The sequence below is a fragment of the Bos taurus genome, chromosome 7 (genome assembly GCF_002263795.3).
Source record: "Bos taurus isolate L1 Dominette 01449 registration number 42190680 breed Hereford chromosome 7, ARS-UCD2.0, whole genome shotgun sequence".
NCBI lineage: Eukaryota > Metazoa > Chordata > Mammalia > Artiodactyla > Bovidae > Bos > Bos taurus.
In genome coordinates, this window is record NC_037334.1 from 93,202,456 (window position 1) to 93,229,650 (window position 27,195).

Here is a 27,195-nt window from a genome sequence, read left to right on the forward strand (position 1 = left end):
TGGCTTCCTCTGGATCTCCTTTCAAGTTAATCTTTCATGGCTGTGCTAATTTCCCCCAAATCCAACTAAATGAAAAAAAATCTAATCATGTCATTTTTTTCTTCCCCCCCCCCAAAAAACCTAGCCCCCTTTTCCCTGATCAACAAGGTGAGAATTCAGATTCCTGAGTATAGAACACAGTGCTTTCCTGCTCTTCCTTTCCCAGCCTCGTCCACCACACTCCCCCAAGCTCTCTGCACCCCATCTTATTCCATCCACGCTCAGTGAGAACACTTCACTTTGTAATAGACACGGCATGCTTTTCGTGGCTATTACGCTTTTCTTTACGCCTCCCTTTCTCTCAGAAACAGCTTCCTACTTGCCATTCTCATTCTCTTATATCATTCAGGATTCTGCTCAAACGCCATCTCGTTAGAGAAGACTCCAAGACCGCGCTTTGTAAAACGGCACCCCTTTCACTCTCTGCTCCCTTTACCAACCCACTTTTTTTTTAATACCAGCAAGCATTGCTGCCTAATACACACTTATTTATCCTTTGGCATATTGTCTCTCCGCTGCCAAGAGAGCAGGCACTTTGTCTGGCTCACTGCTGTGTCTACACGGCCCACAGCTGTGCTTGGCTCAGTAAACATTTCCTGAATAAATGAAGCGTGCTGTATTTCCAGTCCATCTTTAAGTCACAGTTTAGAGGACACTTTATGGTGAGGATTTCCCCCAGGCAGAGTTAGTTACTGCTTTTGTGGTCCCCTCCAGGTACTTGATGTATGTTCTTTACTATGACATTTATCAGTAATTAGATATTTCATGTTTCTGACTTTCTGACTAGGTACTTAAGGGCATACTTAAGGGCATACATGTAGGTGTTATAAAGCCTGGAACATAATAGAACCCTGGGTGATACACTGCTCAATAAACATTCGCTGAATGAGTGAAGGAATCCCCACTTCCACAATTCTGAGAGTGACGCACATCTAGTTTCAGTTTAACAAGGAGAAACTCGACCCTGCAGGGTGCCTCTGTCCTTTCTCTCCTGTACTAGAACAAGGCCCTTATGTAGAGGGGGTATTAGTCCTGTGAGGCCAAACTGAAGTCAACACTAGGCTGTAGATACGGCCTTGAAGCCATGGGAGCGGGAAAAAGAATCAAGAAATCAACTGCCATCTCTACAGGCTGTGTATTTGGTTATTTGTTTAATGCCTGCATCTCTGGTGCAATCCTGGCTAGAATGTATGCTGGTGAAGAGCAAAGTCCTTGTCTGTCTGGCTTATTTATAGATTTTTAGCACTTGGAACTGTACCTGGCACAAAGCGGGAAGTCAAGAGATATGTTTAATGTTAAATAAATGAATCTCAGCAGCATTCACGATGACAAGACTTCCTTAGTTGCCTTGACTTATGTTTCGAGATGATAGTTCATGGAAAACAGTTTGCAGTATACAAAATTTCACTGATACCTATTTTTCCAGGTATACCTACATGCTGTTTTTTTTTTTTTTTTAATTAAAAAGCAACAAGTGTCTGCTAAACACAATGAAAGGCGGAACACAAAGAGAATAAAAGAGAATAATTATATAAATTAAGACTCACATAGTGAAACTAGCCCATTTGCGAGAAAGAAAACCACAGGGAAATAGTTCATAATTTGTCTAAAATCAATAGTTGAATAAAAATGTTTTTAGTGAATTGGAAAAAATGAGTCCAATCTAATTTGAGGAAAGCTTCATTATACTAACTGAGTTAAAACATGGTAGCTACAAACATTTACTAAATTAAAAAGTAAGGCAATATGAGCCTGATGGGTTTATTAATTCACTTGGGTATGCTCAAGGCTTTCTCTTACTTGGTCTTCATCTGCCATTGTGCCTGTCTCCTTGTTTATGCATATGTGCTGCTACAATTAAAAACTTATATTCTTAAAAGAAGTCTTGACATCTCCTTAAAAGTATATTTAATGGCCTACAGAAAGGGGGTGATCAGGGGAAAAAAGCAGGAGCGTATTTGGTTGGAACAAAAATAGAGATCAGGGAAGGCAGATGATGGGAATGCCCAAGACAGCCAGCCACTGTTTGGGCTGGGGTGCTTGAGAGGCTAATCCATCACCTTCAACAAACACGAAGACCTCTGAGGAAGCGATTAGATTACAATGTAAGAATCAGGCTAGTCTTATCCATGGGGAATTATAAAGCCAGGATAAGAAACACATGGTCCCAGGCCTTGTGTATTTATAATCTAAATGGAGAAGAAGAGAAACCATCAGGACAGCAGGACAGTCAAAGACTTGCCCAAAGAGAATTTAACAGGTTTCTACTGCTAGGATCTTTGGAATGAAGAGAAATTTAAGTTTTAAGCAAAATACACAAAGCATCAGGATTTGTGTCTTTAAGTTCCTCTTATCGTGTTCCTGCTCAGTCATGTCTCTTTGTGACTCTTTGGACTGTAGCCTGCCAGGCTCTTCTGTCCATGGCATTTTCCAGGCAAGGGTACTAGAGCGGGTTGCCCTTTCCTCCTCCAGGGGATCTTCCTGATCCAGAGATTGAACCTGCATCTCCTGTGTCTCCTGCATTGGCAGGTGGGTTCTTTATCCACTGAGCAACTGGGGAAGCCCCCTTCTTAAATAGCTTCTATTCTAAGAGGGCCAAAGCCAACTTCCAAGGTCATTGATGGTAAGAAGCAAAAAAAAAAAAAAACAAAAACAAAAACAGAGGAGACAAAGCACATCCTTGTAGGTCTCAGTTCACATTTCATTTCTCTGAAAAACTGCCCACACATCCAGGACCACAGTGAGCTCAGTGCTCCCTCCTCTTTGAACTTGGGGCCTTTCCACTCAGATACACCGGCTGCTTTAAACAGTCAGCTGGGGTTTCCCGTCTAAGCTCCCACCCAGGAGATATGGCACCTCCCGTAGGACATTCATTCTGTACTTATGTGCCAAACATATGTGCTAATACAGGAGCGATCCCCAGCACTGCAGGGATGGTGACGTCCCTACAGGCACCTGGATGTGAGGGAGGTCTGGGTCTGAGCTGCATCATCCTGTTGAGCAGCTGCCTGGTGACGAGGAAGGTGGTCCTTGCTTCGACATCTCTCCAAATGCATCAGCCCCAGAGCTGCTCATGCTCCAGACACAGGACAGGCCTTTGCTCAAGGATACGCGAGGAGCTTCAATGCTCCAGCAGAGGCTCCAAAACATACTTCTTGAATGTAATTACATCAACAGAGCACATCAGAAGATCTAAGAATAACGTACAAGTCCGACAGAGAGGGCCTGGCAGACTAGGTGGAGCCAGTTGTATCATTTTTCCCATTCTGCAGGTATCCTAATAACTGTGTATTGACCAGGCATCAGTGTATGAAGGGACTGTCACCAGAAGGGCAGGTTTAGGTCCCCAAGAATGACATTAGTCAAGGAGCGAGTGTGTGTGCACCAGGTCACTTCAGTCATGTCCGACTCTTTGTGACCCTGTGGACTGTAGCCCACCAGCCTCCTCTGTCCCTGGGATTTTCCAGGCAAGAGTACTGGAGTGGGGTTGCCATGCCCTCTCTAGAGGATCTTCCCAACCCAGGGACTGAACCTGCATCTCTTACGTCTCCTGCACTGACAGGCAGGTCCTTGACCACTAGCGCCACCTGGAAAGCCCCATTAGTTAGGGAGACAGAAGGCAAAGGCAGGAGACAAAATCGAGAGACCAGTCTCTGGGAAGTCCCTCTCTGGACATAGGAAGTAAAGTCAGAAACCCAGGAGAACTGACGGCCGTCCAGTAAGGGAGCACGCCTGCCACCTTACAGAGAGACAGTTACCACCACACATCACAATTTAGTTGACTGACACGACCTCAAATTACACCGAAGCAACTAACCCGTCAATTCTCTAGGTGGATTTTCAAGTAGAAAACTATGTAAGAAAAAAGTGAGACGTGGGAGGTATATTAGGCGGTTAAGAAAAACAGGTGCATGAAGGTAAGGTACCCACAGAAAGAACACGAAGCTGTGACAACACGGAAAGAGTTAATCACATCAGCGTAGTCACTGGAAAGAATCATTTATTCTCGATGAGATAAATTTATTTAGTCACTTATTTACTCTATGAGATGAATTCACAAAACAGATAACGAGAGCACTGTTTTGCAAAGGAGATAAGGGAGGACAGGAACAAGGGTGAAAGGACAGCCATTTGTGGGTGACAAGATACTTCTACTCTTGGAAAACGCAGAGAAAAGCTAGAATGCAGTGGGTTGCCAACGCAGAATTTCCTTGATCTTAATTTCTGATTAAGATGAAGGACTTCTTGTTGTTGTTTTTTACTTCATTTTGTTGCTGTTCTTGTTATTGTAAGAAGTAAGTCTGTTGTGATATAACTGTGGCTTAGAAGTAATGTTCATGACACAAATATGACACAATCACAAAGTCAGAGACTACAGAGAGACTTAGAGGATGGGGAGGAAAAACGTTCCATTTGATTCTGTAGATCTGTGATATTGGTGAGCTCTGGACTTCTTGTGCTCTAAAATAGGATTAAGTATAAAAACCCTGTAGCCTTCACCTGAAGTCTCGAAGAATTTAAAATATCTGTAGAAGGCAGGAAGAGCAGCTGAGCTGAGCAGGGCTGAGCCGAAGGGCATTATGGGGATGAGTCAGGTATACTCAAAGGCAGTCACAAGCAGATAAAGTTTCAGGTTCCTGTTGTGCCGAGAAGGATTTAAACAAACTTTTCAGCTGAGTCTGCCATTGTTACAGAAGAAAGGCTTTAAGGATGTTCTTACATTGATTATTCTAGTCAGGGTGCAGTCACCACCTTCTGCATTCAGATTTGTACTCTGCTGACACTTTTAAGTAAGAGATACACAACTGGTTTAGGGCTTCCCCAGTGACCCAGTGGTAAAGAATCTGCCTGCGACGCAGGAGACGTGGGTTCTATCCCTCAGTCGGGAAGACCTCTTGGAGGAGGGCACGGCAACTCACTCCAGTATTCTTGTTGGGAAAATCCCATGGACAGAGGAGCTTAGTGGGCTGAGGTTCACGGGGTCGCAAGGGGTCGCACATGACTGAAGCAACTGAGCTCGCACACAACTTGTTTAGAGAAAACATTTTCCATTACACTGCACAGCAAAATACACCTAACAGAAATGATGGCTTATGAACAATGAAACCGGTAATTCAGGATGTGACATGGGCTCAGAGAAGGGAGTGAGAAGTCGAATGGAATTTGTTTACAGGATGCAACTCTTTTAGGTGCTGTGAGAATTTCTTTTTGGTTAAGGAGATGCCAAATTGATTGACTTTGGTTCCATTACCATGGTAAGCTCAGGGCCTCTCTGTGAATGTCCTTGAAATCTCTCTAAGAAATCAGAGTAGTAGAATTTCTTGTAATAATTTAAACTCAAGAAAGACTTTTATCTTTTATTATTGACACAAATGCAGATGAAGCACAAAAAAGAAACCAATAAATTTATAGATGCTTCTCATAAGGATATGTTCTAGGGCAGGAATGGTCTGAAAGGAGGCCAGTGCGTTAAAGAACGGATAGGCTTTCAGGGACACTATAGAATACAGCACCTAGCAGGGAGGAGAATGAAAGGGAAAGGGTCAGGGTGAAATTTAAATAAATTAGAAGAGTGAAGAAATAGGGAGAATGCTGAAGAGTAGGAAAATGGAGGAGTTTAAAGACTGTACTTGTGTATAGGACGTGCTGGGATGGTGAAACGCAACCAGAAGCAGGACTTAGATAATCCAGGAAACAGAAGGATGGAAGCAGAAGAGAAATAACAGGAAGCTTTAATTCTCAAATACTGGAAAGTAAAGAACAATTTTTCTAAAACTACTGTACTTGATTGTTGGATAAAATCGTTTCGAATAACAACAGGAAGCTCCTGCTTTTGCACAGTATTGGAGGACTACACAGAGGACCAGACAAGCTGAAGCCAGGCAAAGTGATCGTAATAATCAATGGAAAAACGAAACTGTGGTTTTCCATAATCTTTGAATTTTTTTTGTCATAACACTAAAAATCCTCTGAAGCCAGGCAAAGTGATCATAATAATCAATGAAAAAAAAACGAAACTGTGGTTGTTCCATAATCTTTGAATTTTTTTTGTTATAACACTGAAAAGCAATAGGGTAGGGGAATAAAAAAAAGAGTAAGACATTATACTTAGTACACTGCATCTCAAAACCTTAAAACACTGACAATTAAGATACTTTATTTCTTTGTAAAAAACTTACTAAGAGTAGTTTGTAAGTCTGAACAGCGCTTTCTTCCTTGTCATCTAACTTAGGATACAGTTCAAGCAAATCTTTTTTGTGTCTTGGCGAACTTGACACACTCCAAGTGTGGAGCAGCTTCCAACATTTTATCCTTCACTCTTCCAATGTCATGAAATATCTCTGAGGGTTCATTTGATGTGGAGTGTTTCTCTGCCAGTATCACTTCCTCTGGGATATTTTCATCTTTTCGTCACAGTGCTTTCCAATTGCACTTCCAGCATTTTATGTCTTTGCTTCACTTTCATCTCCGTTGGCCGGATCTCTCTTCTGACCATCCGTTTTTGTAAATACAGATAGTGCTACTGAGTATGAACTGAATAATAGATATGCAGTGCTCAGTCAGTAACAGATTTTTTTTTTTTTTAAAAAGTGATATGATTGGAAATGGACCATGATGTGCATCTGTTATTTGCATCGATATTTGTACTTAACGCAGTTACTAATAATAAATAGATTATGGTAACTGAAATTCTGAACCTTATTTTGGGGGTTTGGTGTTATTTAACTAAATTATGGTAACCGAAATTTGTGTGTATTCGAACCATGCAAAGTGAGGCCACCATGCATTCAATGAGTTGTGACTACATGTCAGGTACTATTTTAACAGTCCTGGAAAGATTATTTTACTTAATTCTGATCACAACCCAATGAGACTGTACTAGTATGATCTTCACGTTACAGGCAGTATGACTGTAGATTTTCATCTGGCCATGAAATAGAATTAATTCTCCACACATCTGGGAGAATACAAATTTCTCACAGATGTGTTAAATCCAAAGCTTTTCTTCATAAATGCTGACACTACCACTAAAGAATTTTGAAATGACAAATAACACATCCATTTGAAACACAGAATCAATGTCAGAGTCTCACAGTAGCAGGGAAGACAGGTAGACTCTTTGAAAAGATGATGTAGGTCTTAGATAGCAGTGGGCTTACCATTTAATAAAGGAGGGTGTCAGTGAACTAAGATTTACTCTTGGGTTTCTGAAGGAGTTCCTAAGTCCTTAACCTTCCTCTCCACCTATTTCCATGATCAACCTGTGATTAGGAACAAAAAGAATCCCTGCAGTGAGCAAAAGGCTTTTTTGTTCTAGGAGACTATGAGTTCCGAGAGGGACAACAGTCATATGTAGCGATCTTTAGAGTCTAGACTAGCGCCGAGTACCCATTAAGTGCTCAAAAAATCTTTGCAGAATTAAGGAATGAATATTTACAGTTAATTTCTTACCCCAAGAGAAGCAAGAATAACTCATATTTGAAGTAAGACATGGAATTAGGCTCTAATTTTAGGGGGAAATAATTAAATCAATAACAAATTAATTGGGGATTTTCTAAAATTTAAGTTTTGTTGCCTGTGTTGATTTTGTATGCTTGATATTATTTCTGAAGAAAAGCAAAACCAAATAATGCTGAGGGATTAATACTTCAAAAGAGAAGTGCTATAAAAATCTAAACTACAATGGTTATGGAAAACTATACTTTTTATTATAAAACTCAACCCACACTTCATGTAGTTCCACAAATAGCTTTCCCACATCTGTTTAACTATTTGTATCTGTGGCCTTAAATTAACAATGTCTTATTTTAAATTTAATTAATTTTCTTCTAGAAAGTAAGCAGGAAAGGTATGGTTCCATTTAGACTCTAAATTTCTTTGAAGGCCATTTATTTAAAATAAAAAGTTCACTTTGCTCTTTTAAAATGTCTGAAACTAGCTAAAAACAAAAGAATCTCTAAGCCACTATTGATTTTAGAAGGTTATTAGAAGATTTCAATTTATCGTCTCTTACACAAGTCTCATTTTTAAAGATCATCGCTACAAACAGTTTACAATGAAGTATATGTTTATTTGCTCCAATTTTAAACAAGTAACTTCTGTAATACTTTAGAAATTAAGAAATCATGTAAAACAACTGAATTTTGTCAAGGGTTGTACCGTGAGATTATTCAAAACATGAATAAACTAGCTGGTACATGATGTCTCAATTGGTAGAACATATTTAAATACTTGGGTGAAATATGTATAGTTCAAGGGGACATTATGATAGAGATAATAAGGGTGGAAATACTAGAACCAATTCTCAAAGAATATTTAGACATCATATATCAGTTAAATCAGTGTTAATATGGAGTCACTGATCAAATTATCTTTCAAAGGTTTTTCATTAAGTAGAACTATTTTTCTTTAAAGAAGGACTACAGTTTAAGAACTATGATGAAACAAAAACATTAAAAAAATAAATAAAATCAGCTTGTAAAGCTTTTATAAAAAAATAAAAATAAAATAAAATTTTCAAGTATATATAAAAAAAAAATAGCCCTGATTTAAAGTGCTGATAACATAGAACATCTTAGGTTTTTTTTGACCTATCTCTGATGCCTAATGTTCACTTTGAATTTTCTTTTCAGTAACAGAGAAGATTTAATTTTGAAGTTCTGAATCACTACTAGAAAGCAATGTAGTTTCTCTGAAGGGGTGGGTATGTTTGGGGGGGTGTATTTCTGCCAGTAGACAGATTTATTGCTGGTGACTTGATGTCTGTCTGTGACAAGACAGAGCAGGCAGGCAGGAAGGTGGAGACGGGCGGGACTTATCACATGGCTGGTCAAAGAGAGGGTGAAGGGCAGTGGGCCTGGGAAGAACACGCAGGTCAGGAAGGGGCAGGCAGAGACGGTGGGCTGGGCGAGATGCAATTCCGCAGGCTGAGGACAAAGCATCTCTGCGTGGGGGAGACTGAAGCCAGGGAGACACAGAAGACAAAAATTATAAGAGCCACACGTAGAGACTAAACCAGATGACAGAAGGAGAGTCGGAGTGATATGCAGACCAAGGCGACCATGCAGAGCAGTGACCCAGACAGATGAGAGAGGAGAGGAGAAAAAGAGGACAAGAGGGACGTCAACGCTTAACACATGGTCAAAGGATGGAGATTTCCGTCTTAGGCATCACTGGTCCCAACTTTTCCAACAACTAGGGGACACAGCACTGAGACCCATGAAACACAGTTGCGGGAACTGTAAAAATACCCTCTCTCACAGATTAGCTCAAAACTTACACGATTTTCAAGTACAGATTTAAATTCATATTATTTGGTTATTTAGCCACAAGTATTCCAAAATAATTACTTAAAATCTTTTTATCTTTTCAGGGAAAAGTTAGCTCAGTAAAAGGAGAGTTGTCACCTTTACTGCCAGATTCTTTGATGAATTTTTCACAAATTGGTTCAGAAAGCTGTAAAAAAAAACATGGTGGCTATTTTTAATTTTTTTTTTCTTAAGTGAGATTACAAATTGGAAATAGAACTGCCTTATGACCCAGCAATCCCAATGCTGGGCATAAACACCGAGGAAACCAGAATTGAAAGAGACATGTGTACCCTAATGTTAATCGCAGCACTGTTTATAATAGCCAGGACATGGAAGCAACCTAGATGTCCATCAGCAGATGAATGGATAAGAAAGCTGTGGTACATATACACAATGGAGTATACTCAGCCATTAAAAAGAATACATTTGAATCAGTTCTAATGAGGTGGATGAAACTGGAGCCTATTATACAGGGTGAAGGAAGCCAGAAAGAAAAATACCAATACAGTATACTAATGCATATATATGGAATTTAGAAAGATGGTAACGATAACCCTGTATGCGAGACAGCAAAAGAGACACAGATGTATAGAACAGTCTTTTGGACTCTGTGGGAGAGGGAGAGGGTGGGATGATTTGGGAGAATGGCATTGAAACATGTATAATATCATATAAGAAACGAATCACCAGTCCAGGTTCGATGCAGGATACAGGATGCTTGGGGCTGGTGCACTGGGATGACCCAGAGGGATGGTATAGGGAGGGAGGTGGGAGGGGGGTTCAGGATGGGGAACACGTGTACACCCGTGGCAGATTCATGTTGATATATGGCAAAACCAATACAATATTGTAAAGTAATTAGCCTCCAATTAAAATAAATAAATTTAAATTAAAAAAAATAAAGTGAGATTTCTGGAGTGAGACTACTTATATTCACTGTGATTACTTGAAAACTGAAAAAGCCAAAATCACAGGATAATACTGGCCCTGATTAAGCGTGCACATATGTATTTATACATTTATTTAGATTATTTTAAATGATTCACTAATCAGTTATTTTCCCAAAGCTCCAGATTTCAGCTAATTACAATGAATGATTCACTGAAAAAACAAAAATTTCTAGGGTCAACTTTTAGAACACTCATCCCTAATATTAACTAATAATTATAAGGTAGCATAGAACAATGAATAAGGAAACCAACCTATGAATAACAGCTATAAGGCAAATTCCACAGTAAAGAACAAAAACTGCCTGAAAAGTGCTATTTAGTAAATGAAAACATCACTTAAAGAATTAGAATGTATATCCTTTGAATGGAAGGAAGCAGAGTGCTAGAATTCTTGAGCAGTACAAGTAGCCAAAAGCGGAACAGTACCACAGGTGCTAGTATACCTTGAATTTTAAAGGCAGTTTACAAGACAAAGTATAGACTTTTCAAAAGCCTACTTAATTTGAGCTATGTCTAAAAACATATTAGACAACTCAGTGCATCTACACATTCGGAATGATGCCACATTCTAGAAGCAATTACGGTTGACTTTTCATTGTTATCTTTAGAAGGAAGTGATTAGTCACTAACAAGGGAAAGACAGGACTCCTTAGTGTCATTTCCTCAACATGTATTTTCGGCAATAAACTGAAGTGAATATTTATCAAATATTCAGTAATTTTAGTCAGTGTAAATAGTCTGGATCATCTAAGCAAAGAAAAATTGGGGTTTCATTAGCAGGTTTTCTATAATTCAAATTCACCTAGAAATTGCTTATTTTCCACATCCTGTTCCAGTAGGGAAATGGGGTTTGACAGGTAACATGTTATTTAATGGTCCCCTTCTACATCTAGACTAAGACAGGATCATCTAAATACAGTAAGTCTTCAAGTTTAATTCTAATTTCTTAAGACATCCACTATGGTTCTTTCTCCCTCACCCTTTACTTCTTTTTTTACCATTTATACTGTTACCTTTCTAAATTTTGAGGTACCTACGTTTATATCTAGTGTTCTAAGTAAGCTGAAATAATAAATAAAGGCTATCTCAAGCCACGACAAGGGTGAGAACAAATGAGATGGGTACAAGTTTGTGGAGGGAATATATGGACAAGAATCAGACATCTAGACCGTACAGCTTTAATGAATCTGGGTTCAGGTATTTCCTTAATGGCAGGTGGTAAAAGCTTTCCATTCTGTGTGCCTGGCACAAGAGCTCACAGGCACATGGAAATACTGATCCTCTCACCCTTCAGGCGTGAGGTCAGTCAGGAGCATGACCACTGTGTGCCATACAACCCCCAGAGTGCCATACAGATGTTACACCTTTCTGTATGCATTGCTTAAGGGAGAGTGGGATGACTTAAACTTTCTGATAACTGTGCTTTTTGGTTACCATAAAGCTTAGAGGACTGGTAAAGGGACCTGAGGAGAAGGTCGGGTTTTCAAGAACTCAGAACAAGAGACTGCTGTGAGGGTATACAAGCAACGATTTCAATGATTTCATTAGCTAAGTAGATACCCCAAAGTGTAGGAAAAGGATTTCTACAGTTTTTAAATAGACAGGAAAATATGCACTGTCTTTATCAGTGAGGAATGGCAGAAGATCAGGACTGGAAGGAATGTCCTCGAAGTGTCATCTTCTCCAAGAGGCCGTCCCTGGCCGCCTTCCTAACGATTCAGACCTCCCCCTCCACGCACACACACCGCAGGTCTTCTCCTCTTGTCTGCTATTCCTCCTATCCATGGCCACCATCTAACATATACGTGTGTGCTCAGTCGCTCAGCTGTGTTCAACTCTTCGTGACCCCATGGACTGCAGCCCGGCAATGTCCTCTGTCTGTGGGATTCTCCACGCAAAAATACTGGAGTGGGTTGTCATTCCCTTCTCCAGGGGATCTTCCCGCCCCAGGGATGGAACCTGTGTCTCCTGCACTGGCAGGCAGATTCTTCGCCATTCCGGCACCTGGGCAGCCCATCTAATATATACATTCTCTTTATTTACCCTTTCATTACTGTTTGTCTTCCCTACTAGAATATAAGCTGCATGGCAGGACTATTATCTGCTGTAACTCACTGCTGTGTCCCTGGCACCTGGAGCACCGTTTGATCCACGGTGAATTCTTGATGAATGAATGTGTGGGGACAGAAAGCAGGTACCCAAAGAGGCAGGAGGGGAGCACATTCAGAGGGAGCTGAAAGTATGCAGGCTTGGGCAGCAGTACTTTCTTACGCTGAGGTCCAGTTAGAACCGCCTGGCAAAGAGTGGCCTGTCAGTCATGGGCCAGCTGAAGCAAGCTGTGCCTAGACCTGTAAGAAGTCAGGAGATATCGTGCTCTGAAACCTTGTTTGCTTTCAAATATTTCCACTTTGCTTCCTTTCACCTGGAAGAATGTCTCCTCATGCATAGTCAAAAATTATATTAGCTATTTTTGGCAAGCAACACACCATATAAGATCATTTCTAATTTCATCTTTTACTGTTACCCTAGTTTCTTTTAGCTTTGTTTCCTGATTTCCGTGTTCTACTGAATATTTGTCTTTTTGACTATTAGTCTTCCTTTTGCTTGCTTCATGATATTTTCTATCTTTCTGTGACTATGGTTTCGTGACCCTTATCAGTATCACAGAGAACACAGAAAAACATGAATAACTAAGTTATTTGTTGTTTAAAAATAAGAATGGAGACAGGGGAATGGGAGGGAAAATATTCCTGCAAATGCTTTTTCCATTCCTACAGGAATAAAATAATCAATTGTTTTAAATAAATGACAACCTTGAATTCTGAAGTGACTAATGAAAATATATAGCTATATTACCTTTTCAAAGTACCTTCTTCTTGAAGAACTTAAACTATCTTTGCAGATATTAAAAAATTGTCATTGTAACATTTCATAATATTTGATAATCAAGGCAGATATTTGCTGTTGTCATTTTATAAAAAACGTAAACAACCAAAATGTGGGCTATACAATAAAATATATCCTATAGACTATTTGTTTCTTTGAATAACAATGTTTCCAATGGGCTCATTTTTACTAGTAAGAAATACTATTAATATAAAAACGTGGGGGAACCAGTCACTTGGCATGTATTCAAGATCCCTCAAATATCCACCATTCACTATATGTTATAATAACTGAAAAGTTAGACTTCACTTTAAGTATAAGATATACTACTGCCAATTCTTAAGTGTAGAGTTGTCAAGCACATTTGCTTTCCAAAGGAAAATAAAAACAATATGAATGTACTGAAAATAATTATCAGTGATATTTTAAGTACAATTAAAAAATTGTACTGTACCTGTTTTTAAAATATATATGCATAGGTAAACAACATTCATAAAATGGAGCTATTATGAGCATTAAGTCTATTTTTTGGGTAAAGGGAAACATATTTAGTAATAAAGGAAAAAATACAATATTAGATGAGTATATATTTTTATAGGTAATTTCATTGCTTTGACCATGAAACTTCTAGCCAAAAGATGGAAAGCATATTGCTATAAGACTTCATAAGTTAGAAATCTGGGGGGAAAAAAGGCTTCACTGAATTGAATGGATAGTCTGGACATCCATCATTAACTTGTGGTTGGTATACATTGAAAACTTCAAATAATCTTACCATTTTAAAGGATGGTAACAGGCTTATTAATCAGAGAATTTCAAGTGTTTCAAAGGTGCTTAAACAATATTTGCCATTTCTACTTGAATTTCCTGTCATCACCTCCACTATCATTACCTCAATTAAGTAGGTCGTAAGTGAAAGGAGAGTGAAAAAGTTGGCCTAAAGCTCAACATTCAGAAAACGAAGATCATGGCATTCGGTCTGATCACTTCATGGCAAATAGATGGGGAAACAGTGGAAACAGTGTCAGACTTTATTTTTTTGGGCTCCAAGATCACTGCAGATGGTGACTGCAGCCATGAAATTAAAAGATGCTTACTCCTTGGAAGGAAAGTTATGACCAACCTAGACAGAATATTAAAAAGCAGAGACATTACTTGGCCAAAAAAGGTCTGTCTAGTCAAGGCTATGGTTTTTCCCGTGGTCATGTATGGATGTGAGAGTTGGACTGTGAAGAAAGCTGAGCACCGAAGAATTGATGCTTTTGACCTGTGGTGTGGACTCTTGAGAGTCTCTTGGACTGCAAGGGATCCAACCAGTCCATTCTAAAGGAGATCAGTCCTGGGTGTTCATTGGAAGGACTGATGCTAAAGCTGAAACTCCAATACTTTGGCCACTGTATGCGGAGAGTTGACTCATTGGAAAAGACTCTGATGCTGGGAGGGATTGGGGGCAGGAGGAGAAGGGGACGACAGAGGATGAGATGGCTGGATGGCATCACCGACTCAATGGACATGAGTTTGAGTGAACTCCGGGAGTTGGTGATGGACACCGAGGCCTGGCATGCTGCGATTCATGGGGTTGCAGAGTCGGACACGACTGAGCAACTGAACTGAACTGACTGAAGACAATTTCATCATTTCTTGCCCGTAACTGATTTCTCCCTCAAGCTCCCTGATACTTCTGGTAATGACATTTTCATTATTCAAGTTACTTTTCATTGGAGTTTATCATTGTCTTCCCCCTCCCCACAGCTTCCATGTCCGACCTGTTTATCATCAAGGAGTGCAGATTCTTCCTGAGTCACTGCTCTCTTATCCCCTCTGTTCCCACTGCCACTACTTCAGGTCACACCATCAGCCACGTACACTGGCTTTACTGTCACATCCTGCCGAGTCTATTGCTGCTGGCTTCTTGCGCCTATCTTTTATTCACTTACTAAATTAATCTTCTTTAAAATTCCACTTTTATCATGTCATAATAATGTTGATCATGTCATAAAAATGTTCAACATGTTTTAAGGATTCTTTGAGTAAAACTGATGATCTTGACAGAAAATCCGTTCAATTTTTCTAAGCAGGTACTGAAAATGCTGGGTCTATTGGCCCTAATTCTTCTCTCATTTGATGCAACCTAATGTTGATGCCTGGTCTTCCCAGATGGGGAAACAGTGGAAACAGTGGCTGACTATTTTTTTGGGCTCCAAAATCACTGCAGATGGTGACTGCTGCCATGAAATTAAAAGATGCTTACTCCTTGGAAGGAAAGTTATGACCAACCTAGACAGAATATTAAAAAGCAAAGACATTACTTTGCCAAGAAAGGTCCATCTAGTCAAGGCTATGGTTTTTTCAGTAGTCACGTATGGATGTGAGAGTTGGACTACAAAGAAAGCTGAGCGCCGAAAAATTGATGCTTTTGAACTGTGGTGTTGGAGAAGACTCTTGAGAGTCCCTTGGACTGCAAGGAGATACAACCAGTTCATCCTAAGGGAGATCAGTCCTGAGTGTTCATTGGAAGCACTGATGTTGAAGCTGAAACTCCAATACTTTGGCCACCTTATGTGAAGAACTGACTCATTTGAAAAGACCCTGATGCTAGGAAAGATTGAGGGCAGGAGGAGAAGGGGACGACAGAGGATGAGATGGTTGGATGGCATCACCAACTCAATGGACATGAGTTCGGGTAAACTCTGGGAGTTGGTGATGGACAGGGAGGCCTGGTGTGCGGTCCATGGGGTTGCTAAGAGTTGGACATGACTGAGCGACTGAACTGAACTGAACTTCCCAGATGGCTCAGTGGTAAGGAATCCGCCTGCCAATGCAGGAGATGTGAGTTCAGTTCCTGGGTAGGGAAGATCCCTGGAGGAAGAAATGGCAACCCCTCCAGTATTCTTGTCTGGAGAATCCCATGGACAGAGGAGCCTGGTGGACTGCAGTCCGTGAGGTCACAAAGTGTCAGACACATCTGAACACACATACAGTGTTGATGCCAGGTTCAAAAGCAGCAGAGGGCCTGGAAATAGTTTTTTTAAAAAACCCTTTTTGGGGTGGGGGCGAAAGATAGTCACCATACTATCTGCTATGTCCTGGGGACAATAGCAGGATATTATACTATCTGCATAGCTGGAGACAGTGCTATGTCCCCAGCTTCCAGAGCAGTACCTGGAACATAAGTGCTCAATGAATCTGAGTAATAAATGGATACAGGTGCTTCCAACTATCTGAGAGTAGGGTAACTCCCGTGAAATCTTTCATAAGTCCAAATGTTGTAAAGTGAAGAAGCAACTACCTTAGGACACATTTTGCTAATGGGTGCCCCAAAATAATTCAAGATAAGGCACAGATGCTCACAGGCACAGTTCACAGCTATGGCAACGTGATGCTGGGGTTTGGAGTGTAGTTCCCAGGGAAGGACCTCGGTGGTCCCACTCTTGAAGCTCAGGACTTGCTGCCTCTATGATGGCTCCCTGAAAACAAATGCTGTATGCTATTTTTTGCTTTCGCCTTTCTTCCCGAAAGCAAAAATCCTCTTTAGGTTTCTTTGTGTTATTGAAAACAGGTACTAACACAGGTCTTTTGTAAAAGTGAAGAGGCATAAAGGAAGCTTTCAAAAAGTGGGCAATAACTGTAAATGCGGAGTGCATGTGAAATCGCCTTCTGATTTAAGTCACATTTGTTGGAATAAAAACCACAAGAAATAGAAGGTTACGGAAAGCAGCAAGCTCTGTTCTAAGAAAAATTTGATCAGAGAAGAGCTGAATAGTATAAGCTTAAGTATAAGCTCAGACAAGAGCTGACGACTTAGTATAAGATCCAATGAGCGTGATAAAGAGGAAATCTATCTCTGGTAAATTGTACAGCAAAGTCTAATGAGGTAGTGGAGGAGCAGGGGTTGGAATGAATTGTCTTCACAGAGCTTTAGAGTGCCTTTTTTGAAAGAGTTACTCTTAAACCCTAATGTATCAGAGAAGCAAAGCTTGAGGCTCAAAAAAAGTTGGGTTTTCTTTTCACTTAGGCTTGAACGACCAGCAGAGTTTAAGTTAAGCCTGTTGTGCTACCTACTTCTGTGGAACAAAGCACCCCCCAAATTCACAGCTTATGATGATAACACATTTATCAGTCTCAGCGTGTGCTGGGCCTGGATCTGAGGGTGCCTTAGGTGGACGACTGGCTCTGGGTTTCTCACAAGGCCACAGTGAGAGTGCTGGCTGAGGCTGGTGTCATCTCAAGGCTCGGATCCTCTTCCAGGGTTACTCACGTGGCTGTTGGCAGACTTTAGATCCATGCTGGCTGTTGGCCAGAGACACGGATTCCATGCCATGTGGGCCTCTGCATGAGTGCTCACAACGTGGCAGCTGGCTTCCATCAGGGGGAGCAGGCAAGAGGATGAGAAAGGGCCTGAGGTTTGCCAACAGTCATGGGTCTTACCACGTTCCCCATTATCCATAAGCAGCGGGCTGCAGAGAATGGTGGGATGACATTCTGAACAGTCAACTCAGTTACAGGCCCTGTCCTGTTTCTGATATTGTATCTAGGAAGGAGGAGTAGAACTGGGGCTGGCTTCTCTTCTCTCCTCATTACCCTTGGTGTCTACTAGCAAAGCTATTGCTTCCCATTCCCACGACTGTAGGCTCTGTTGGTCTAAAGGTTGCACCGGAGGAATGCTTCCATAAGGTATCACAACAAGGACTCCACTGAACTGCAAGTGAAACTGCCATCTTATACCACTGGATGAACAAGCAATGGAGAGTGTTACTATAGTGGGTAGGGTGACTAATCCTGATTACTAAGGAAAAACTGAGTTGCTGCTACACAGTAGCAGTAAATATGAGTATGTCTGTGATGAAGGGAATCCTCTAGGACACTTGTTATTATTGAATACTGTGATTCATGTCAACAGAAAAATACAGTAATGTAATTCCTGCAGAACTGCTAATAGCTCACACCCTTCAGGAATGAAGCTACACGGCATCCCATCAGGCAAGGAATCATGACCAGTTGAGGTGCTTGCTGAAAGCAAAAAGAATATGGAATGAAGCAGTTATACATACCTGCTATACGACCAGTTGCAAAAAATGAAGAATGTAATGGTTATAAGCATTTCCTCCCTATTTTGATATGAATATATACAGGAAATATTTTTTGTTTTCTTCTCTCTTATTCCTTATTAAGAAGAGATAAGAAAGCCTTCCTCAGCCATCAATGCAAAAAAATAGAGGAAAACAACAGAATGGGAAAGACTAGAGATCTCTTCAAGAAAATTAGAGATACCAAGGGAACATTTCATGCAAAGATGGGCTCGATAAAGGACAGAAATAGAAATAGTATAGACCTAAACAGAAGCAGAAGATATTAAGAAGAGGTGGCAAGAATACAGAGAACTGTACAAAAAAGATCTTCACGACCAAGATAATCACTATGGTATGGTCACTCACCTAGAGCCAGACAACCTGGAATGTGAAGTCAAGTGGGCCTTAGAAAGCATCACTATGAACAAAGCTAGTGGAGGGGATGGAATTCCAGTTGAGCTATTCCAAATCCTGAAAGATGATGCTGTGAAAGTGCGGCACTCAATATGCCAGCAAATTTGGAAAACTCAGCAGTGGCCACAGGACTGGAAAAGGTCAGTTTTCATTCCAATCCCCAAGAAAGGCAATGCCAAAGAATGCTCAAACTACCACACAATTGCACTCATCTCACACGCTAGTAAAGTAATGCTCAAAATTCTCCAAGCCAGGCTTCAGCAATATGTGAACCGTGAACTTCCAGATGTTCAAGCTGGTATTAGAAAAGGCAGAGGAACCAATCAAATTGCCAACATCTGCTGGATCATGGAAAAAGCAAGAGAGTTCCAGAAAAACATCTATTTCTGCTTTATTGACTATGCCAAAGCCTTTGACTGTGTGCATCACAATAAACTGTGGAAAATTCTTCAAGAGATGGGAATACCAGACCACCTGACCTGCCTCTTGAGAAACCTATATGCAGGTCAGGAAGCAACAGTTAGAACTGGACATGGAACAACAGACTGGTTCCAAATAGGAAAAGGAGTTCGTCAAGGCTGTATATTGTCACCCTGTTTATTTAACTTCTATGCAGAGTACATCATGAGAAATGCTAGGCTGGAAGAAACACAAGCTGGAATCAAGATTGCCAGGAGAAATATCAATAACCTTAGATATGCAGATGACACCACCCTTATGGCAGAAAGTGAAGAGGAACTAAAAAGCCTCTTGATGAAAGTGAAAGTAGAGAGTGAAAAAGTTGGCTTAAAGCTCAACATTCAGAAAACGAAGATCATGGCATCTGGCCCCATCACTTCATGGGAAATAGATGGGGAAACAGTGGAAACAGTGTCAGACTTTATTTTTTTGGGCTCCAAGATCACTGCAGATGGTGACTGCAGCCATGAAATTAAAAGATGCTTACTCCTTGGAAGGAAAGTTATGACCAACCTAGACAGCATATTGAAAAGCAGAGACATTACTTTGCCAACAAAGGTCTGTCTAGTCAAGGCTATGGTTTTTCCTGTGGTCATGTATGGATGTGAGAGTTGGGACTGTAAAGAAAGCTGAGGACCGAAGAATTGATGCTTTTGAACTGTGGTGTTGGAGAAGACTCTTGAGAGTCCCTTGGACTGCAAGGAAATCCAACTAGTCCATTCTAAAGGCGATCAACCCTGGGTGTTCTTTGGAAGGAATGATGCTAAAGCTGAAGCTCCAGTACTTTGGCCACCTCATGCAAAGAGCTGACTCATTGGAAAAGACTCTGATGCTGGGAGGGATTGGGGGCAGGAGGAGAAGGGGACGACAGAGGATGAGATGGCTGGATGGCATCACCGACTCGATGGACATGAGTTTGAGTGAATTCTGGGAGTTGGTGATGGACAGGGAGGCTGGCATGCTGCAATTCATGGGGTTGCAAAGAGTCCGATATGACAGAGTGACTGAACTGAACTAATTCCTTATCATCTCATGTAAGGTGTGTCAATAGTAATTAGCTTTATCTCTCAGTATTAAATTACAGGATATCAAAGATGAGAAGAATGAACATCATTCAAGGACAAAAAAAAGGGCATTGCATCCTCTTTTAGTGTGTATTCAGTTGTACATAGGACAGTTATATCATGTTAAGTGGAAGCAAGACTACTTTAACGTCTTCGTTTGGAGAGTGTCTGGTTTCAGGAGATGTATGTGAGCGCCAAGCAGACAAGGGGTGAGCTGTGGAGGTTCTGCAGTGAGGCACTCTGGCTTGGTTGAACTACGATTCCCAGAATTCCTTTTCAAACTGTACGTCTCTGTTTCAGTTCAGTCTCTGTTTAGGCTGGTACAAAAGGGAGACTTCTGTCAGAAATTTGGGGGGTTAAAGTGAAGCAGCAGCCATTTCAAGCTCACACACAGTTTATTTGCCGGTTTACTTGGTGGTACAAGGCAGTGGTTAGCGTCATGACAAAGGGCACTGGCTTCTTCAGGAACCCACACCACCAAGGACAGAAGCCACAGGAACTGGCAGAGACTGAAGTCCATCCTAGTGGGCTCCAGCTCATGGTTATGGGTTCCAGCTCATTCTTGCTCGTCACCCCTTTATATAACATCTTCCCTTAACAACTGTCTGCTCTGTAGACTCAGCTCTAGCATCACAATTGAAGTTGACATTCTTCTAGATACTGCTCAATCAGATCTGATCCAGTCCTAGGTCAAACCTCTGTAACAAATCCCTTACTGTCTACAGTCTATCCTCATTATTTGTGGATTCCCTATTTCTGAATTCACCTACTTATTAAAATTTATTTGTAATCAATCCTCATGGTGTTTTGTTATTTGTGGATGTGCACATGTGGAACGTGGTTAAAAAAAAAAAAATTTGAGCTGCTCAACAGGCTTATCCCTAACTAAGGTCCAGCAAGGTCATGCTTTGAATTCTTGATCCAGTTTTGTACTGTAAACGATTATCCTTTTTGCAGACTATTTAGTGCCCTGTTTTTCACATTGCTGTGTTTTTGTTGATGATTCTGTTCTCTGAAATGGTGCCCAAGTATCATGCTGAAGTGTTAAGACAGTGATGTATCTTATGGAGAAAGTAAGTCCTATTCGGGCATGAGTTAGTGCTGTGGACTGTGAGTTCAATGTTAGTGAGTCAACTATATATTAAACAAGGCATCTTCAAACAGAAACACTCATAAAACAAAGTTATATACATTGACCGGTTGATGAAAATGTGACTGGAAGCTTCCAAACCTAATCGTGCATTTTCTTTAGGAGTAATGATTCAGTATTCACTGATTCAGTGTTCTCTGAGACTTCACAAAACATAACCACTGATAATAAAGAGAATATATTGTAATTAACGCACACGTGCACACACACACACACACACACACACACACACACACACCCTGTAGCATATATATCTCCTACTAGTCTGTTTCTCTGACTGAACCCTGAATGATAGACCTGGAAAGTTTAGTTACAATAACAGTGAAACTCAGTTCAAGCTTAGGTATTAATGATGGTAAAATTTAGTTATCGTAAGAGTTCTTTACCTAGTAGCTGAACTGTTCTCCAAATTATTTCCTTCAAATACATAAACATGTATGCAAATTTAAGTACTTTGCGATTAGCTATCTCCTATGGTTGTTAAATGGAACGGTTCATGTGCAAGAGGAGAAGAGGGCGGCAGAGGATTGGATGGTTAGACAGCATCACTGACTCAATGGACATCATTTGGAGCTAACTTGGGAGACAGTGAAGGACGGGAAAGCCTGGTTTGCTGCAGTTCATGGGGTTGCAAAGAGTCGGACATGACTTAGCAACTGAACAACAACACGTTCAAAACTTCTGCTCATTCTCTGGCACCTATGACCAGGAAACCCATTTCTGTTCTGTATCATAATCAGACACTACTACTCACTTTGTGTTTATCATGAAAACTGTGAAAGCCCAAACCAGGAAAAATGTCACTCTTTCTTCTGACCTAGAGATGAGGGACTAAAGTACAGATCTTTCAGGCTGGAAGTCAACACCAACATTAAACTGTCTGGAGCCCACTTGCTTCCTCAGGTGCTCAGCCCACCACGTCTGTTCTTTCAGTGGACAGGCTGGTCTTGCCTGTTCATAGTTCCCCATGAAATGGCCATCTTCTGATTCATCCAGCCCTTCCTCCTTCATTGGTGTTTTCTTTTGTCCAGAGTATCAGCCTGCACGTCTTCCTATAATCCAAGTCCCATCTAACACAACAGGTCCAACCAAAAGCTTTTACATGAAAAATGTCTGTACACTCTAGGCCATAGCAATCTCTCTTCCCTGAACTCACGGTCTTGGCTTCCTACTGGATCACTGAGTTGGTAATTAATCAGAGACAAATACTCTTGAGATCCTGTATGGCTATCAAGTCCTTATTTTAATTATACAACCTGTCTCCCTAAGCTTCAACGAAACTGTCTATATTACTCTCGAGTTGTTTGCATCTATTCTTCTTCACTGAGTTTGTTGGTAAGCATCTTCAACCACTTAATGCATTTTTGGTAGTGGGTCCACCCCATGCCATATGTTACCACTAATTCATTCAGATTCAAGGCAAAACAACATGCTTAATTCACAAAATAGAATACCACATTTCATTAGTATATTTTTTCACCTTAAAAGCATTCTATACTCTCTCATCAAAGACATACCTGCTGAGACTCGGGGACAGTCAGGCAGCATGGACTCCACTGATGTGTCTAATGGTTCTGAGCTAGAGACCCAATTACAACAGTTCTGCAATGAAATAGAGACAATGTTCTGTTGAAACACAATTTAAGGCAAGACCAACTTGTTAGGCTGTAGAGATTAATCTATCCAATACAATCAGCCATTATAATTATACTCTACCTCTATATACTATTAGAAATCCTCTTATATAAACAGTCAGTAATTATTCATGAGTAAGATGACTGTGGAAAAAAGTTTATCTTCTACAGTTTAGCAAATTACCTGTCCTGATATTAAGAAGACATGTAACCTTCTGTGAACCATAATGCAATATACTTATAAAAGAAGTCTAGTATTTTAATTAAAGGAAATTGAAAAGGGTGCCTAGTTTTAGTTTTTATATGAAAATAAACATTAATTTGAACATGTAAAAAACAGCATTATTTTAAAACTATATTCTTTGTCTCTGTAATACTAGAGGAAATAAATTTTGCAACTAATCCTCAAAATGGCCCATATAAATGTAAAATCTTTTAATTTTTACTGCAACTTGGTTCAGTGAAGGCTGTATCAAACAGATCAAAAGAAACACAATCTGGTGAACTGTAGCTCTCTGTCTGAGGACACAAAAGTTTCACTATTAAAGACAAGCCTCTAAGATGATGATTTACAACTTAAATGATATAGAAATAATCTATATTCCTTCTATACATTTTAAGTGTATATTTGAAGTCTGGGGGCTTCCCAGGCCGTACAGTGGTAAAGATTCCGCCTGCCAGTGCAGGAGACATGGGTTCAATCCCTGGGTTGGGAAGATTCCTGGAGAACGAAATGGCAATCCACTCCAGTATCTTTGCCTGGAAACTTCCACGAAAAGAGGAGCCTGGCGGTTTATAATCCACTGGGTTGCAAAGAGTCGGATATGACTAAGCACACATACACACAACAACATTTGAAGTAGGGCTTAAAAAATGTGATTAACCTTATATGGCTTTAAAAACATTTCCAACACACACACACACACACACACACAGTGAATTTCCAGGCAGATTTTATTTTAAAAGAAATCATCCTATCAATCATGTCAGAAAACTCGCTGATTGCTATTCTCGTAAACAAGCACGTATTGTGTATATTTAGGCGCTTGCTGTCCTGGTTGTGCACCGTGGAATCCGTCCTCACTGTGGAAAGACCCTTGACTGGTAGATCAAGTGTCTTATTGTATTTCCTTAATTCATTCTGTCTGGAAGAAGATGTCAGCTGTGTTGCAGTGAGGAGAGAATTTCAAAGGCCCCAGTCCCCACCAATAAAGGCCGAGGAATAGCTTTTGAATAGATTTGTCAAGGCAACCCTACTGTTCTGGGACCAGGGAGAGCAGGAATAACATAAAGGAAGGGTTGCTGTATGAGATTAGAAAGTGAAGTTCACAAAGCATGGCAGATTTTTGTAAGAAACAGTAGATCAATGAAACTACTGAACTGTGTGGAAGAAAAAAACACATGAAAACAAACACAACATCTAGTAATGTTCTTAAATGTTTTCTTTCTTTTTATACTTAAAATGGATAAAATATTACTATTTGCATGTATTACAAAAGCTTGATGGTTTAAAGTGGATATGTATTCTATAATTTGCACTCCTAATCTTAATTAGCAGCTGAATGCAAAATTATTCAATGTAAGGGATAAGAAATTATAAAAGAAATAGGGTCTTAGAAGATATTTCATACATTTGAAATAAGTAAAATTAATATTACTATTGATAGAATACCACATCAGAGAGTTCTAGATAATGCAGAAGATTAGCACACAATTAGCCAGCTTTTATATACAATGTGACACTTGCTTGTAAGAAATAAGTATTCTCCAAAGCAGTGTCAAGATATGTAAATGGATGATTTGTTTTATCATTCATCACAACCCCTAATAAATTCAAAAATCATGACTTCTATAGGTACTAAAAATAGGCTTGAAGTGATACTGGGAGATAGCTTCATTGAAGAATGACTTTCTCTTTCCTCTCTTTTTCTTAATTCTTAAACAATTTAGTCTTTTCAATGACAGCAATTAGCTCTACCGACAGGCAGCGATTAGGTATATATTTTAATTATTTTTCATCCTAGAGGTACCTCCAAATCTGATGAAAGTCAGCTATACCCCAGGTGATATGTCAGTCTTAATACTGTTCACTTACACTTCATGTATGTAAGTATTATAGGATATTTTCAGTACTAATAATATTAATGGTACATTATAGTATACAGTTGATTAATCATTTTCTAACTTGCTATCATTCACTTTAAAATCCACAAAATGTTTCTTTCCTTCTACTAACCCTGGGGTTCTTCATTTCTTCCTTTCCTAGTTGCTTTAGGTGTAGAGTTAGGTTATTTGACTTTTTTCTTGTTTCTTGAGGTGTGCCTGTATTGCTATGAACTTTCCCCTTAGGACTGCTTTTACCGTGTCCCACAGGTTTTGGGTTGTTGTGTTTTCATTTTCATTCGTTTCTATGCAAATTTTGATTTCTTCCGTGATTTGTTGGTTATTCAGCAGCGTGTTGTTCAGCCTCCATATGTTGGAATTTTTAATCGTTTTTCTCCTGTAATTGAGATCTAATCTTACTGCATTGTGGTCAGAAAAGATGCTTGGAATGATTTCTATTTTTTTGAATTTACCAAGGCTAGCTTTATGGCCCAGGATGTGATCTATCCTGGAGAAGGTTCCATGTGCGCTTGAGAAAAAGGTGAAATTCATTGTTTTGGGATGAAATGTCCTATAGATATCAATTAGGTCTAACTGGTCTATTGTATCGTTTAAAGTTTGCATTTCCTTGTTAATTTTCTGTTTAGTTGATCTATCCATAGGTGTGAGTGGGGTATTAAAGTCTCCCACTATTATTGTGTTATTGTTAATTTCTCCTTTCATACTTGTTAGCATTTGTCTTACATACTGCGGTGCTCCCATGTTGGGTGCATATATATTTATAATTGTTATATCTTCTTCTTGGATTGATCCTTTGATCATTATGTAGTGACCATCTTTGTCTCTTTTCACAGCCTTTGTTTTAAAGTCTATTTTATCTGATACGAGTATTGCTACTCCTGCTTTCTTTTGGTCCCTATTTGCATGGAAAATCTTTTTCCAGCCCTTCACTTTCAGTCTGTATGTGTCCCCTGTTTTGAAGTGGGTCTCCTGTAGACAACAAATGTAGGGGTCTTGTTTTTGTATCCATTCAGCCAGTTTTTGTCTTTTGGTTGGGGCATTCAACCCATTTACGTTTAAGGTAATTACTGATAAGTATGATCCCGTTGCCATTTACTTTATTGTTTTGGGTTCAAACTTATACACCGTTTTTGTGTTTCCTGTCTAGAGAATATCCTTTAGTATTTGTTGGAGAGCTGGTTTGGTGGTGCAGAATTCTCTCAGCTTTTGCTTGTCTGAAAAGCTTTTGATTTCTCCTTCATATTTGAATGAGATCCTTGCTGGGTACAATAATCTGGGCTGTAGGTTATTTTCTTTCATCATTTTAAGTATGTCTTGCCATTCCCTCCTGGCTTGAAGAGTTTCTCTTGAAAGATCAGCTGTTATCCTTATGGGAATTCCCTTGTGTGTTATTTGTTGTTTTTCCCTTGCTGCTTTTAATATTTGTTCTTTGTTAATTTGATTAATATGTGCCAGGTCACCTTTAAACTCAAAATATTTAAAGCAAAATACAGGTTGCTGCTGCTAAGTTGCTTCAGTCGTGTCCGACTCTGTGTGACCCCATTGACGGCAGCCCACCCGGCTCCCCCGTCCCTGGGATTCTCCAGGCAAGAACACTGGAGAGGGTTGCCATTTCCTTCTCCAATGCATGAAAGCGAAAAGTGAAAGTGAAGTTGCTCAGTTGTGTCCGACTCCTAGCAACCCCATGGACTGCAGCCCACCAGGCTCCTCCGTCCATGGGATTGTCCAGGCAAGAGGGCTGGAGTGGGGTGCCATTGCCTTCTCCGAAAATACAGGTTACCATTTTATGATTCTGAAATTTCAGTTTTTATCTAGGCAAATCTTTAGGTTTTGATTTCTCATAAAATCAGGATAGAAAACAAACACTCTATAGTTAAAGTAAATATGTCCAAAGTTCTCTGCAATGACAAAGTACTGGTACAGGATTGTAAAGGTTTGATACCGTAAGTTGACGTACACGCATGATGTGTTCATGTTTCTGTGACGTTTTTAGTTTTTACACCACTGGGAAAAGCATATAGAGAAAAGGACAAAGCCAGCTAGAAATACGTTTGCCATATGACAGAGTATAATGAAATAAAATAATGTAAACAAA

General features: G+C 40.0%; 1 protein-coding gene across 7 annotated transcripts in view; it reads right to left on the bottom strand.

Annotated features, from left to right (window-relative positions):
* Window positions 1-27,195, bottom strand: part of FAM172A (family with sequence similarity 172 member A) — a 421,562-nt gene that overhangs the window by 117,111 nt on the left and 277,256 nt on the right. For 6 of the 7 annotated variants that reach the window (XM_059888825.1, XM_024995320.2, XM_024995314.2 and 3 more), the window contains one exon: window positions 22,860-22,944. In XM_059888825.1, the coding sequence (XP_059744808.1) occupies window positions 22,860-22,944 (85 nt within the window). Of the gene's footprint in view, window positions 1-20,259; window positions 20,510-22,859; window positions 22,945-27,195 lie in introns of those variants that run through there. The other variant, XM_024995318.2, reaches the window with a different exon arrangement.